This window comes from Aotus nancymaae, unplaced genomic scaffold (assembly GCF_030222135.1).
Source record: "Aotus nancymaae isolate 86718 unplaced genomic scaffold, 86718_ANA_hifiasm-v0.15.2.pri h1tg000040l, whole genome shotgun sequence".
Taxonomy (NCBI): domain Eukaryota; kingdom Metazoa; phylum Chordata; class Mammalia; order Primates; family Aotidae; genus Aotus; species Aotus nancymaae.
This window is the reverse complement of record NW_026988454.1, coordinates 67,414,138-67,427,455: the sequence shown is the minus strand read 5'-3', so window position 1 is coordinate 67,427,455 and position 13,318 is coordinate 67,414,138. Positions and strand designations below refer to the sequence as shown.

The 13,318-nt window shown below is 50.7% G+C and overlaps 1 protein-coding gene across 1 annotated transcript; it reads left to right on the top strand.

Moving 5' to 3' along the window:
• Window positions 1–4,281: 4,281 nt before the first annotated feature.
• PRDM13 (PR/SET domain 13) lies at window positions 4,282–13,118 on the top strand. Its single transcript, XM_012444183.2, has 4 exons — window positions 4,282–4,630; window positions 6,230–6,361; window positions 6,674–6,794; window positions 10,503–13,118. The coding sequence occupies exons 1-4, from the start codon at window positions 4,487–4,489 to the stop codon at window positions 12,230–12,232; spliced, it is 2,127 nt and encodes a 708-aa protein (XP_012299606.2). The 5' UTR covers window positions 4,282–4,486; the 3' UTR covers window positions 12,233–13,118.
• The last annotated feature ends 200 nt before the right edge of the window (window positions 13,119–13,318 follow it).

Below are 13,318 nucleotides of genomic sequence, written 5' to 3'. Positions count from 1 at the left end.
CACTTGCGGAACCGCAGCCCCATCATGAGCCATTAGCCCGGTTGTTTCCCGTTTCGCTTTCCTTTCCTCAGTTTCTCCGTGCAATCTTTATAAATCTCCCCTGGAGGAGGAGTGTCCGAGCGGGTGGAAGTCTGAACACAATGCAACCTGAGAATTTCTGTCACTTTCTGCATATGCTCCTAAGTGCTTTAATCCCAATTAGGGGCGGCTGACACACGGTCCTATTCATTCCCATCAGCTCTTGAATACATTTGCCTAGAAATGAACTTCACAAATAGAGGCGCTCCTAAATGTGCCCAACAGCAAGGAAAATCGAATTGAGTGCGGGCTCATTCGGTAGCGGCCGGCAGAGAAGCGCTGAATGTGGAGGTGCCCCGAGACATTGCAATTCAGCAACACGCTCTCTGACTTTTCTTTGCACCATGTCAACCGAAAGAACCAAGAAATAAGTTGGAGAACTCCGGTTAAAAGGCAACTTGAGAGGGATTCTGAATACTTTATTGAGCCATTTCCAAAGGAAGACTTAAAAAACAACAAAAAAAGGCACCACAAAACCCACCAGCGGCGTCCGGGCTGCGTCGTGGTTGCCACTGTGGAGCCTCCCGGCCGCCGCGCATCCACCGGCCACGCAATTAAGGGAAAAATGGCCTCATCGCCGGCGTGTCATCTGGTGGCGTTCCCAGAGCCCGTCGCCGCCACCCTATTCAGACTCGGCCTTAATGTCCCACCCGCGCCTCGGGGGCCGCGCAGCTGGTCCGAGCTGACCCGCCCGCCCGGCCGGCGCGGACACCCTCGGGGGGTGCAGCCCAGGCCACCTCAGGCCAAAATTCTGCTACTGAACGCGGGGCCTGCAGGCCTGTCTCTGCTTTCCCCAATCTCCTTCGCCTCGGGTCTCCGACCCCCGTGCGGCTCCCTGCATCCCCGGGTTCAGGACTCCTCTGGTCTCAGTTTCGGATTCCACGCCGACCTGGGAGGGAGGGGTGTTTGGTGAGTCACCAGCACCAGGGTCTCCAAGGCTGAGCCCCGCCCCTCGGGACAGCTCACTCGGTCACCGTGGGGACCTGAAACTCAAGGCCTTTGAGCGACCGTGACGTGCAGCCCCGGAGAAGTGTGCTCTGATAGAAGCCTCTCATTTCAGCCCCAATGTCTTTAGGGTTTCCTTTCCTCTAGGCGGAGCCGAGTCAGGTCACACGTGCTCGGGGCAGGCCGCATTCCCAGCTCTGCTTTCAGCCTCGACTATAAGCCGGGCGGGGCCGCTCCCTAAAGCTGCGAGGTACGAAAGCTGCGGGCCGGTGGGCCTTAGCTCCCCGCAGCCTGCCCCTCGGAGGGCCGGCGGCTGCACGTGAGCATTCCAGCCTGCTTGGGGCAACCTGTTACCGGTGCGGGAGACTTGCCCGTGAGGTTCCACGGTGGGCAGGGAGCAGGACCGCCCCTAAACCGCCTTTCCCGGCACCTTGGCGTAGGAGGGATTTCGCTTTAAAGGGGCCTCTGGACACCCATTTTAAGTCGGGGGGTGGGGGAAAGCCGAGTGGAATGTTTTGATTGAGTCTCAACATTGTCTTTGAATAAGGCTGAGACCATGTAATTAATGTGTCTTTTTAATAAGGGACAATACGGCCGTTCAAGCTATTTAATTTCATTTAATTTTCCATCCCATTTGCTGCACAGCCCGCTTTTACTTTTAACACCCAGCCTTTCATGGCCCATCTTGCTCCACTGGGCACATTAGATTGGTTTCACCCTTGCTTTTTAGGGGAGGAAAAATAAAAGAAAATGTGTTCCTTTTCTCCTTTGTCGACAATTTATTTCACTTGGGGAACTTCAACTCTGAGCCACAGGACAGAATAAAACTCGGCGAGCTGGTGTGAATGCCTCTGGCGCAGTCTCTTTCTTCTCGCGGGGCTGGGAACCAGCCACAATTGGCTATATTAATAAATAACTTTCCTCACAGTCGGCCTTTACATGGTCCTATTGATAAAATTGTTCGCGTGTCGTTCACGCTTTTTCACTCATTAAGGAGTGCCGGGGAGGCGCCCCGAACCCAGGCCCCGCGCTCGCCCCTTCCCGCTTGCAGTGCTGGTAATTTAAACTGGGTGTCATCCCGGAGTCGCCAGGCCAGAGGTTAGAGGGACATGTTCATGGCTTAAATTTATTGCCCTCCACTCTTCGGAGAGGCTTCCTCTCCTCCTCCCCTCCCCCGGTTTTTGCCATTCATGGGCCGCTGGATCAAAGGCTCCCTCTCCTCCGTCGAGGGCAGCCTTCGAAGCCCTCAGAGGCGCAATCGTAGGCTTCAGAGGAAAAATCAGTGACAGCTCCCTCAGAAAGTGGCCTGGGCATGGTGTGGCTGCACGGTCGGTCCCAGAGGCCACAGTGTGTGGCCCTCCAGACCTTTCAAGCGGCTCTTCTCTGCCTCGGCAGCCATGTATACACAGGCCCTGGAGTTGGCCGGAGGCCGGCCGCCCTTGTGTCCTCCCACGGTCCGACTTGAGATGGTTAGACTTGAGACCTTTGACCTGGCCCGGTTTCTCCCATTAGGCAAACAACAAGTTTTGGAGCTTCCAGAATGCACTCACTCTAAAGATCGTTGTTACAAACCTAAGTGAACCGCGGAGAAGGGGCCAAGGGTCTGTTTGTATCCATCATTCCCATTTTACAGACTAGGAGGCTGAGGCTCCGAAGCAATCCACTAAAGGTTCCCCGAGTCTTGAGTGGGAGAGCACAGAGTGAATGATCCCGAGTGTCCCGGCCCTGTCCAGTGTGTTGAACATAGGTTTCGAGTGAGGGGTACCACACGGAGCTTGAGGACCCTCTTCAAATAAACTGCTGAGTTGCAGATGTCGCCACCTTGCGTCCTGCCACTCTTCCTAACCACAATCACTCCAGCTGACCTTCAGCCGGCAAAGCCTGGAGGAGAACTTAGCATGGGCGCTGCTCAGGGCACTCCTCCCTTTTGTGCAGTGATTGGGCCTCTGGCGCTAGGCTTGGAAATACATCACCACTCAGGCCTCTCCTGGAAAAACTGCATCGGGCTCGGGTGCTGGCTGCATAGGATTTCGGGAGCTATGCCCATAACTAGCAGCACGCGGCAGGTGCTCGCAGGAGTCACAAATACCTGGTGAACTTGATTACTCGGCTACTATTTATGAAAATAAATGTCCTCACGCCAATAGGAGGCTTCCCTAAAAGAAAACGGGGAGCTCTCCGGTTTAACTCTGAAGTACAACGTCTTGTTAGTTCACAAAGTAGGTGTAAGCGAGAGTTGTTCCAAACGCCCACCTCGCCCCTCTTCTCCACAGCCTTTAACAGATTGCGTGTTTTTTTGTTTTTGTTTATTCTCTCTCTCTCTCTCTCTGTGTGTGTGTGTGTGTGTGTGTGTGCGTGTTTAAACAGAAAAGTCCAGGATGTTGGTTCTAGGGGAGTTAGTCCAAGGACCTCTTCCAGGGGATGTGATTAACCCACTGGTAGAACTTCTTCCTCTTCAGCCCTGGACCGCGGACAGAGGCGCAGGATCCTCTTTCAAAACTGTTGGTTCTGGGGCCATTTCCCATTCTCCAGAGAAAGTGCAGGCTCAGGGTGCACCGGAGAAAAGTGATGCACAGTTGACCTCGCCTTCTCATCTTGTTCTGGAGGCTTCATCATATTTGGGGACGAAATGGGACAGAGGTGACAATTAAAGTGGTCCTAAATAGACGACTGGCCTGAACCCAATACCCTGAAATGGTAATATGGTCGTTATTTAAAAAGTGTAGGTGTTTTCTGGTGTTTTCCCATCAAGTACCTGCCTAATTTCTGTATGGCACACGCCAGAAATCAATAGAAGTTAACAAGTCCTCCAAACAGCCTCCATCTCTTTGTTTAATCTCCTTTACAATAAAGCCAAGGGGAGAGAATTAAAAATCTTTGAAGTAGACCAAGGCTCAAAGGAATCAGCCAAGTAGACTTAAAGTAGTCACTTATTTCCCAAAACTGGTTTGTCGGGGAACAATAAAAGGAAGTAAAATTTATGGAGAAATTATACAGTGGATTTGTCACTTAAAATATCGTAACTGTCTCGAGGACAATACCCCATGCTGAGGATTAATGGTCCCGCCGGACCTTTGATTCACCAGTGCCTTTTCTTCGCCCTTGACAAATTGGATTTTTAGGAATGGGAAGGTCGCCTGGACCATTGTGTGCTAGCCATTCAGAGGCCTCGATTATGCAGGGGGCTGAGGGAACCACTCCATGTGACCCTCTCGGGTGGGACTCTGCAGCTGCTTCGCAGCGCAACTCTCTCACCAAACTCCGCGCCCTTGCGCTCGCGGTGCCAAAAGGCTCCCGCCCCGATTGAAAAGGCGCAGTGCATGCCCGCCCGCGTCACTCCGCGGGCGGAGGACGCACGTCGGGGCGCGGCTCCCTGGCTAGCGCGCAGCTCCAGCTCTGTCACTCGCGCCCTTCTGAGGACCTGGCGCAACCGAGCGCCTGCCTGGCGGCGGCGGCGGCAACAATGCACGCAACCGCCCGAGCTCCAGCCACCAGCGTGAGTGCCGACTGCTGCATCCCGGCCGGCTTGCGCCTCGGACCGGTGCCCGGTACCTTCAAGCTGGGCAAGTACCTGTCAGACCGCAGGGAGCCCGGGCCCAAGAAAAAGGTATTGGCCATTCAGACCTCTGCCCTCTGCGGTTCGCCTCAGTCCCCTGACCCGGGAAAGGGGTAGAGAGAGGAAATGGAGAAAGAGAGTGACTGAGTCGTTACCTGCTAATTCTGCCGGGTGGAAAGGGACTCCTATTATTCTGAGCAAGTAGTCTCTTTAACTGTGAGAGCTGGAAGGGGTCGGACTGAGACGAGAGAATATGGCAGAGAGGGGACAGCCCTGGGTGGGGTGCGCTGAACGCTGTAGATACTGGGACCATTTGCAGCTTGCGTTTTCCCCTGCGCTCTCAGGTCTCCTCAGTCAGATTGGAAGCCTACCCCACCACACCCTGTCCGCAGCTTTCTCTGCAAAAGCACCCTCTTTCTGTGGGCGCAGTGCATCGAGAACCTTTCTTCCCTTCTGCCCTTCAATATGTCAATTTGAGGCCTAATTTAACTTTAAAATAATTTAATCCGTTTTTTTTTTCCGGAAAAAAGAATCTTTGGGAGGCTCTCAGTTCCTAGAAGCTCCCCAGATATTTTTTTCCCTTGCTGATGTCGGCTTGTGTGATTGGGGCATATGGAGAGAGGATGAGCAAGATGCTGGCTCTGACGCGGGCTCAGAGGGCGAAGGGTGGTCATCCGCACCGGGCACAGGGTCAGAGCGCTTGCAGCGGGGCTCTGAGAGTCCAAAGTCCCAACCGGGAGGCTCCAGGGCCAAACCACCAGCTTTGACTCCCCAACCCTCAACACCGTCGCGACCCCTGACAAGAGAGACTTAAAGGCACTCGCCCGCTTTGGGGGGGATGGGTGGTCCCAGCGGCCAAAGGTCGTCAAACAGCGACCAGGAAATGAAGGCAGAAGCTGGGGCAGAGGGGAAGACCTTGACTTCTTTGGCTTTAGCTTGCTTTGCTTGGAGCTTTCTAGTAAGAAATAGCTCCGGTGTCCAGCCAGCGGGACTTGCACCTCGCTCCTCCTGCAATCACGCTACCCACCACAGTCTAAAGCAGGGCTTGGTGCCCACCAAGCATTCCTCTTTAAACGTGTTTTAATTGCTTTTAAACGGCCTGCCAGCTGCGGGCAAGCTTTTCCCCTGCTTGCGCTTTATTCTGAGACTTTTGCTGCAGGGCTCACAGGCACCTAGGTGGGATGCACACAGAATAAAGGAGGCATGAGATAATTTTTTTTTTTTTTTTTTTTGCTTGTTTGTTTGTCGGGGGGACGCTCTGGGCCCTATTTAGAAATGTCTCTGCCCTGGTATGTTAGGGCTTCTCTCAGAACTGCAAGTGAGAGAGCTGGGGTAGGGTGTGGGGGGCAACTTGGTACCAGAGGTGCCTAAGCAGGCAGGGAGGATGTTCTCAACACTCCTCCCACCTCCCCGTGTTGCCAAGGTGGGGTGCAGGAAAGCGGGGGTACTGTTAGCATAGGTAGACTTCACTCTTCTCCCTTCCCCAAACAAGGTCCTAAGGAATTCTCCTCCTCCCAGTAGCCCATAGTGGTCTGGTTAAACCAAAACCAACCACTTTGCTGTGTTGGGTGGGGGTAGAGGATAAACTTTCCGTCTGGGTTGTGGGCCTGGCCAAGGTGCGGGGGAGAACGACCACTGCTTGTGTTGCAGGTGCGCATGGTGAGAGGGGAGCTGGTGGACGAGTCGGGGGGCTCCCCTCTGGAGTGGATAGGGTTAATCCGGGCAGCCAGAAACTCCCAGGAACAGACTCTGGAAGCTATTGCAGACTTACCCGGAGGACAGGTACTGCGGGCTTCTCCCCACATCCCCCACACCCCACCGCCAATTCAATCTACCTAATTGTCCCTGCGGTGGCCAACAATAGTAATAGCAAAGTGCTTTAGCTAGATGTCTCATTTAAAAGTCTCAACAACCCTATAAGGTAGATACTATTGTTTTTCCATTGAAGGATGAGGGAAGTGAAGTTCAGAGAGCTCCAGTAGCTTCTCCAGGGTCACACAGCATCAGAGTTGGGATTTGAACCTTTCTTCTCAGTTGCTTTTTGACCGATTACCCAGGAAATGACAGAAAACTGTCCTATTCCTTGCATCCCAGATCTTCTACCGAGCATTGCGAGACGTCCAGCCAGGGGAGGAGCTGACAGTGTGGTATTCTAACTCCTTGGCTCAGTGGTTCGACATCCCCACGACAGCAACTCCGACTCACGATGAGAAAGGTACCCCCTCTGAAAGCTTGGATGGGGAGAGTCCAGCCCTCCTCCTCCTGACTTGAAGCGAGTCCCTAGACTTGAAGGGCCTTTAGCTCGACCTACGTAAAACAGAATTCACGTTCCTTGTATTTCAAGGCAAAGAGGAGAGAGGTTGCCATTACCTCCTTAAAATCAACCATAAACAGTAACAATGATAGTAGTAATCTGGCTCACAAAGTTAGGGGAAAAAGCATGCTTTATGAACTTAATGGGGCCGTCCTTTTTCTGTTACATATTCAAAGAGACAATTATTTACTCAACTAAAAATGAAAAAATTAGATGTGGTAGCTGCTCACTCTTGTAATCCCAGCACTTTGGGAGGCCAAGGTAGGAGGATCATGAGGCTAGGAGTTTGAGACCAGGCTGGGCAACACAGTGAGTCCTCTGTCTCTACAATAAAAAAATAATTAGCCAGGTGTAGTGGTGTATGCTTATAGTCTTAGCTACTCAGGAGGCTGAGGCAAGAGGATCACTTGAACCCAGGAGGTCGAGGCTCCAGTAAGTTGTAATGTTACCACTGCATGCCAGCCTGGGTGACAAGTGAGATCCTGTCTCAAAAAAAAAAAAAAAAAGGAGCCTTAAGCTGTTGTTACAGTAATTACATGATGAGCTCCACAGAGTATACTCAAACCTGGAATGGTTTTACAAAGTGCAAGGACATTTCTTCTCCACTGGCTTTCCAGGAGAGCAATGCATTTCTACGGCATTTTAGAAGTATTACGGTACTTACAGCTGGTCAGTTGGCAGGTACTGAGACCCTTCCATTTAAGTGGTATTTATTCATTTCCCCCTGCCTACTTAACTTGAATCTGGGATGTATCCCAGTTTCTTCTCAGATTTATTTGATTCCTTCCAAAGTCAAGAGCGGATTTATGCAAATTAAGGTGCAGTAACTAAACAGAAAAACATTTTTAAACCTTCCCTTGAACACAAGAACACTTCCTGTGGAAAGAAGTCTAGGAGGTGCTAGAATAGTTAAGGTCTTGGAGACTTCATTTCCATACATAAAGCTTCCATGGCTTTTTTTCCTTGCCAATTGTCTGTTTTCTCCTAAAGACACATTTATTATTTAACATAAAAAAGAATGCTGTGAATTATTTTAACATGCTCTTCTCCTGAATTGTCTGCTCAGTCACATCCTAACTTTAGAAATAGGTTTAGAGAAATACAAATATGTGAATTAGGAAACACTTTATGAATAAGACAATGAAGTTTATTCAAAACTAAGAGTGACTTTAACATATTACCACCTTCTGTAAGTTAATTCTGTCCATTTTGTATGTATAGCATTCAAATTATCCTAAATAGTTTCTTCCTTGCATCACATTATATAAATTCTCGTTAACTTCTTCCAGTAAAAAGAGAAGTATAATAAAAGCCGCATAGTGGAGAACTCTCAAATCTGCCACTATAAAATTTGGAGGGCCACTCACCTTTAGGAGCCAGCCATTTCTGCACAGAATACCCTTTCTTAGGTACTCCCAAATAGTACAAAAGCAACTGGAATAGTGGTCCTTGTGTTTTCCTTTCAGCCAATAGAGCTTATAAACATTATATGGTAACAGATGTCAAAATAAACACCATTTTTTTTTTTTCTGGAGGTGAGAAGGCATGGGTGACTTTGAACCCTGACTTCCCCAGCTTGGAGAAGTTCGAACTCTTGACCACCTTAGAGTTACATGAAAAGGAGGCAGTCACTTGTGAAATGTGTTTCATACTCTTGGCATGATTTGAATCTCAGAGTCTGGAGAACATGTCAGTTGGTTAGGATAACTGAAAAAACTATATATTAAGCATATGTTGCTTAAAGCTTGGAAAGAGGAAAAAATGATTAGGGATGGCTGCTATTCTCCCAATACTAGCTAACTTCAGTGGGTTTTAATTTCATACTAAGATGGAGGAAAATCTTGCCCCTTCATTTTAAGAAAAAAGCTTATGTGGCTTTGCATTGAGCTGAGTCATTTTGCGGCAGACTCTGGAAACTCCCTCTTTCAAAAGTGGTAAATGAGAAAGAGAAAGGCTCTGAACTTGGAAGGAAGGTTATTTAAGACAACATAACCACCAAGAGAACCTAGGAGGTCTATTCTCTCTCTTTTTTTCCCAAGATTTATTTTACATGAATGTTTAGTATAAAGTAACAGAACATTGAAATGGTTTTATCTAAGTCTTCTATAAACAATTAGGATAGTGTCTCATAGGCACATACTCCTCTCCCCATTTTTCTTTCTGCTCTCCTTGGACTCAGTTGGAATAGAGTGCTCATCACTTGAGTTTTCACAGGTATTACGGGGTGGGCATGGGGAGGCTACTTGTGTTATGTAAACCGAGAAGTTAATATACATAAAAGGAAGAAGATCTGGAATTTTTCCCTATTGTTATTTTTATAGTAATATTTCAGAAAGTTGAGCTGCTTGTATATGTGAAGGGAGAATTTAACTTTCCTGTTAAATTTTATGAGACTGATGTATATTTTGGATAATTCCTTGCGGTTCAACTAATTTCTTTCTCACAGACATCTTTCCCTTCAGTATTATCAATCAACTATATTTTAAAAGAATCCCAACTGCAAGATAATTTCTCTCCACAGCGACTCCTTAAGTGGAAATTAACTTCAGCATGTGATCAGAATGTCTCATATATGTGTCTCTTGATTGTGTTCACAAACTCTGGCAAAATTAAAAAACTAACGCTAATACCACTAAACACAAAAAAAGATTTGACACCAAACACGTATATAGTGCCTGGTACAGAATTATTAAAAGCTAAGTATCTATATCTATTTATCGAGCTATATAATTTATATATATTCATATTAAAAAACTAACATATTTTCTCCAAAGACTTTACTAAGCTTGGATTTGTGCAGCTATCTACGAGTTAATTACCAAATGGCAGCCAAGACAAGACAATGTAACATCATCCTTCTTAGATTATCATCATCCTTTTTAGAGTATCAGGGTATAAGATTTTTTTCTTTTCTCCCAGCAAATTAAATAGGGTTAAAGAGGAAATAAAGATAACAATAATTCTGAAGAATGGCAAATCATAGTCCCTATGTGGTCCTTCAGTTGGTCACGCTCCAGGAAAACCTCAGGCGAAGTGTTTAAGGCTGGAAGAGGGTGAAATGGGTGGGTAGGGGACACAAAAGACATTGTTCTATGAAAAGGAATGATTACATATGGCCTATACATACAGGATATTGTCTCGCCTGGTAATGAGGCGCTCACGACCATTAGATTGGTCTTTGTTCAGTTTATCCAAACTCCTTGACATACGCCACCTATTCTGCAAACGCCAACAGATGGGCCCAGGCACGGCACAGCCTCAACACTTGATTTAAAGCAACAGCTGCTCTTTGCTCTTACCCGGCCAGCCTGCCTGAGTGCTGCCCTTCCAACGAAGATTTCGCTTGGATGGCCCGGAGGAAGTCTTCGTTGGAAAGGCTCCGGTCACCTTTCTTGGCCTCTGAGTAGTTCCAGAGGATGGAGACAGTGATGAGTTGGCAATTTGGGGCTTTTCGGGGTCCTTGATACAGTGGGGCTACCGAACTTACATTTCACCCTCTCCCCATACCGCTGGTCAAAACTTGGGTTTTGCCTAGGGTGCACTGGCGCTCTCTTTCAGTCTCGCTGGTTCGCCTCTCACCGTGTCGTTTTTCCATTCTTTCTTACCCAGGGGAGGAGCGCTACATCTGCTGGTACTGCTGGAGGACGTTTAGATACCCCAACAGCCTTAAGGCACACCTGCGTTTTCACTGCGTGTTCAGCGGCGGCGGAGGCGGCGCCTTCCTGCACCACGAACAAGCGGCTCGCCAAGGCGCCGTCTCAGCGGCTGATGGCCTCCGCCTCTCCCCGAAACCCTCGGCGCCCGATTTCGCCGCGCCTTCCCAGGCAGGAACTTTGCGACCCCACCCCCAGGGCCCGCCACCAGCTCAGGCCTGCGGGGCGCGGGAGGGCATCAAGCGCGAGGCCTCTTCCGCGCCCTCGGCCTCGCCGACCCCAGGCAAGTGGGGGCAGCCCAAGAAGGGCAAGGAGCAACTGGACCGTGCCCTGGACATGAGCGGGGCCGCCCGAGGACAAGGCCACTTCCTCGGAATCGTGGGCGGCTCCTCGGCTGGGGTCGGCAGCCTGGCCTTCTACCCCGCGGTGCGCTCCGCTTTCAAGCCCACGGGGTTAGCGAGGGCGTCTGCGGCCGCTCACGGCGACCCCTACCGGGAGGAGAGCGGCAGCAAGCAGGGGGCCGGCCTTGCCTTGGGCAGGCTGCTGGGCGGGGGCCGGGCAGGCGGGCGCCCCGGAAACGGGGAAAGCTCGGCGGGCGGCGGCGCAGGCCACCACCTTCACCACCATGCGCACCACCACCACCAACCCAAGTGCCTACTCGCGGGGGACCCGCCGCCGCCGCCGCCGCCGCCGCCTGGTCTGCCATGCTCTGGGGCCCTGCGCGGCTTCCCTCTACTCTCGCTCTCCCCGGAAGAGGCGTCCGCTTTCAAGCACGTGGAGCGCGCCCCGCCCGCCGCCTCCGCGCTGCCAGGAGCGCGATACGCACAGCTGCCCCCTGCGCCTGGGCTGCCCCTCGAGCGCTGCGCGCTGCCGCCCCTCGAAACTGGCGGTCTCAAGGCCTATCCCGGTGGTGAGTGCAGCCACCTGCCCGCCGTCATGCCGGCCTTTACAGTCTACAACGGGGAGCTGCTGTACGGGTCACCGGCCACCACCGCTTATTACCCACTCAAATTGCACTTCGGCGGGCTGCTGAAGTATCCCGAGTCCATCTCCTACTTCAGCGGGCCCGCAGCGGCCGCCCTAAGCCCCTCCGAGCTGGGCTCCCTGGCCAGCATCGATCGAGAGATCGCCATGCACAATCAGCAGCTGTCCGAGATGGCGGCGGGGAAGGGTCGCGGACGCCTGGACTCGGGGACGCTGCCACCGGCTGTCATGGCAGCGGGCGGCACTGGGGGCAGCGGCAGCGGAGGCAGCGGCGCAGGCAAGCCCAAGACCGGCCACCTGTGCCTCTACTGCGGCAAGCTGTACTCGCGCAAGTACGGGCTCAAGATCCACATGCGGACACACACGGGCTACAAGCCACTAAAGTGCAAAGTCTGTCTGCGGCCCTTCGGCGACCCCAGCAATCTCAACAAGCACATCCGGCTGCACGCTGAGGGCAACACGCCCTACCGCTGCGAGTTCTGCGGCAAGGTACTTGTGCGCCGCCGGGACCTTGAGCGACACGTCAAGTCCCGCCACCCCGGCCAGAGTCTGCTCGCCAAGGCGGGCGACGGCCCGGGTCCCGAGCCCGGCTATCCCCCGGAGCCTGGGGATCCCAAGAGCGAAGACAGTGACGTGGATGTCTGCTACACAGACGACCAGAGCGACCCCGAGGCTGGGGGCGGCGGCGAGCGCGACTTGTAACGAGTCTTCCCGGGCAGGGGCGCGCGAGGGCCGAGCGGAGTCGAGGGTCTATTCTCGGAGAAGAGGAACTCCTGGTGGTGGGAAGAGGGACCCAATGGACAAAACCTTTTTTATTTTTGAGAGGGCGCCAGATTTGGAACCGTGAGAGGTCCCAGGTCTGGTGCTGAAACTCAGAGCAACAGTTCAGAGGTGGGGTAAATCTGTCCACCTGGACAGCTTGAGGGCGACCAGTACCTCCTCACCCCGGGCCGCTGGACTTCTTGGATGGGCTCACCCTGAATCGCCCAGGCGGTCTGCGCTTGGTGGTCAGGACCACATCAATGTGAACGTCACAGCGCCCTCGAGGGCGCAGATTTTAATTGCCACGTATTTTTAAGCTGTACTTTTCTGTGGAGGAAATTGTGCCTTTTGAAACGACGTTTTGTGTGTATTTTACATTAGCATTTCATTGCATAGGCAAAACACTAGTCACAATTGGGTAGATGTGACATTCAAACACTGGTTTCCGTTTTATCTATTCTCATGTCAAAGACTATGCCTTGCCCCATTGAATATATAGTGGTAGCAGGTGTACAAATTGGTCAAGTTGCAATTATTTATGAGAGAATAATGAAAAATGTAAAATATCTAAAGCATGAATCTAAGAGCACGCAATATATAATTTTAAAGAAAATATTCTATTCGGTAGAATAAAAATGTGTGTGTTGTTTTATAATGACTCTGTACAGTGGATATAGTATTTTGGTTTTGGTTCCAAATTGTGCAATCTTTAAGAAAAATAAAGAAACAAACGAAAGTTTGTTCACTTAGTGATTTCAACAGATATTTTAAAGAAGTAGTTTAATTTGAAAACAATTTCCGAGGAGACTCCGTAATAAATAAATAATTGGAGACTTGAATGCTTTGATTATTCATAAAATAGTGTCAAGCAGTGTTGTATTATAACACGGGAATATACCATTTTCGGTATGTGCATTTCACAGGCTCCCAATCAGCAGGCAAAACAATTGTTTTCTAAAACTATTGTTAATCATGCTAAGTGTTTTCATGTTTACTGAAAGAAGCTCATGACCTTCAAGAAGAAAA

Excerpts from the sequence above, each read along its gene's own strand:
- PRDM13 (XM_012444183.2), top strand. The coding sequence starts at position 4,487 with ATGCACGCAACCGCCCGAGCTCCAGCCACCAGCGTGAGTGCCGACTGC. Across the intron at positions 6,362-6,673 it reads CAGACTTACCCGGAGGACAG|ATCTTCTACCGAGCATTGCG; the intron begins GTACTGCGGGCT and ends CTTGCATCCCAG. Across the intron at positions 6,795-10,502 it reads TCCGACTCACGATGAGAAAG|GGGAGGAGCGCTACATCTGC; the intron begins GTACCCCCTCTG and ends TTTCTTACCCAG.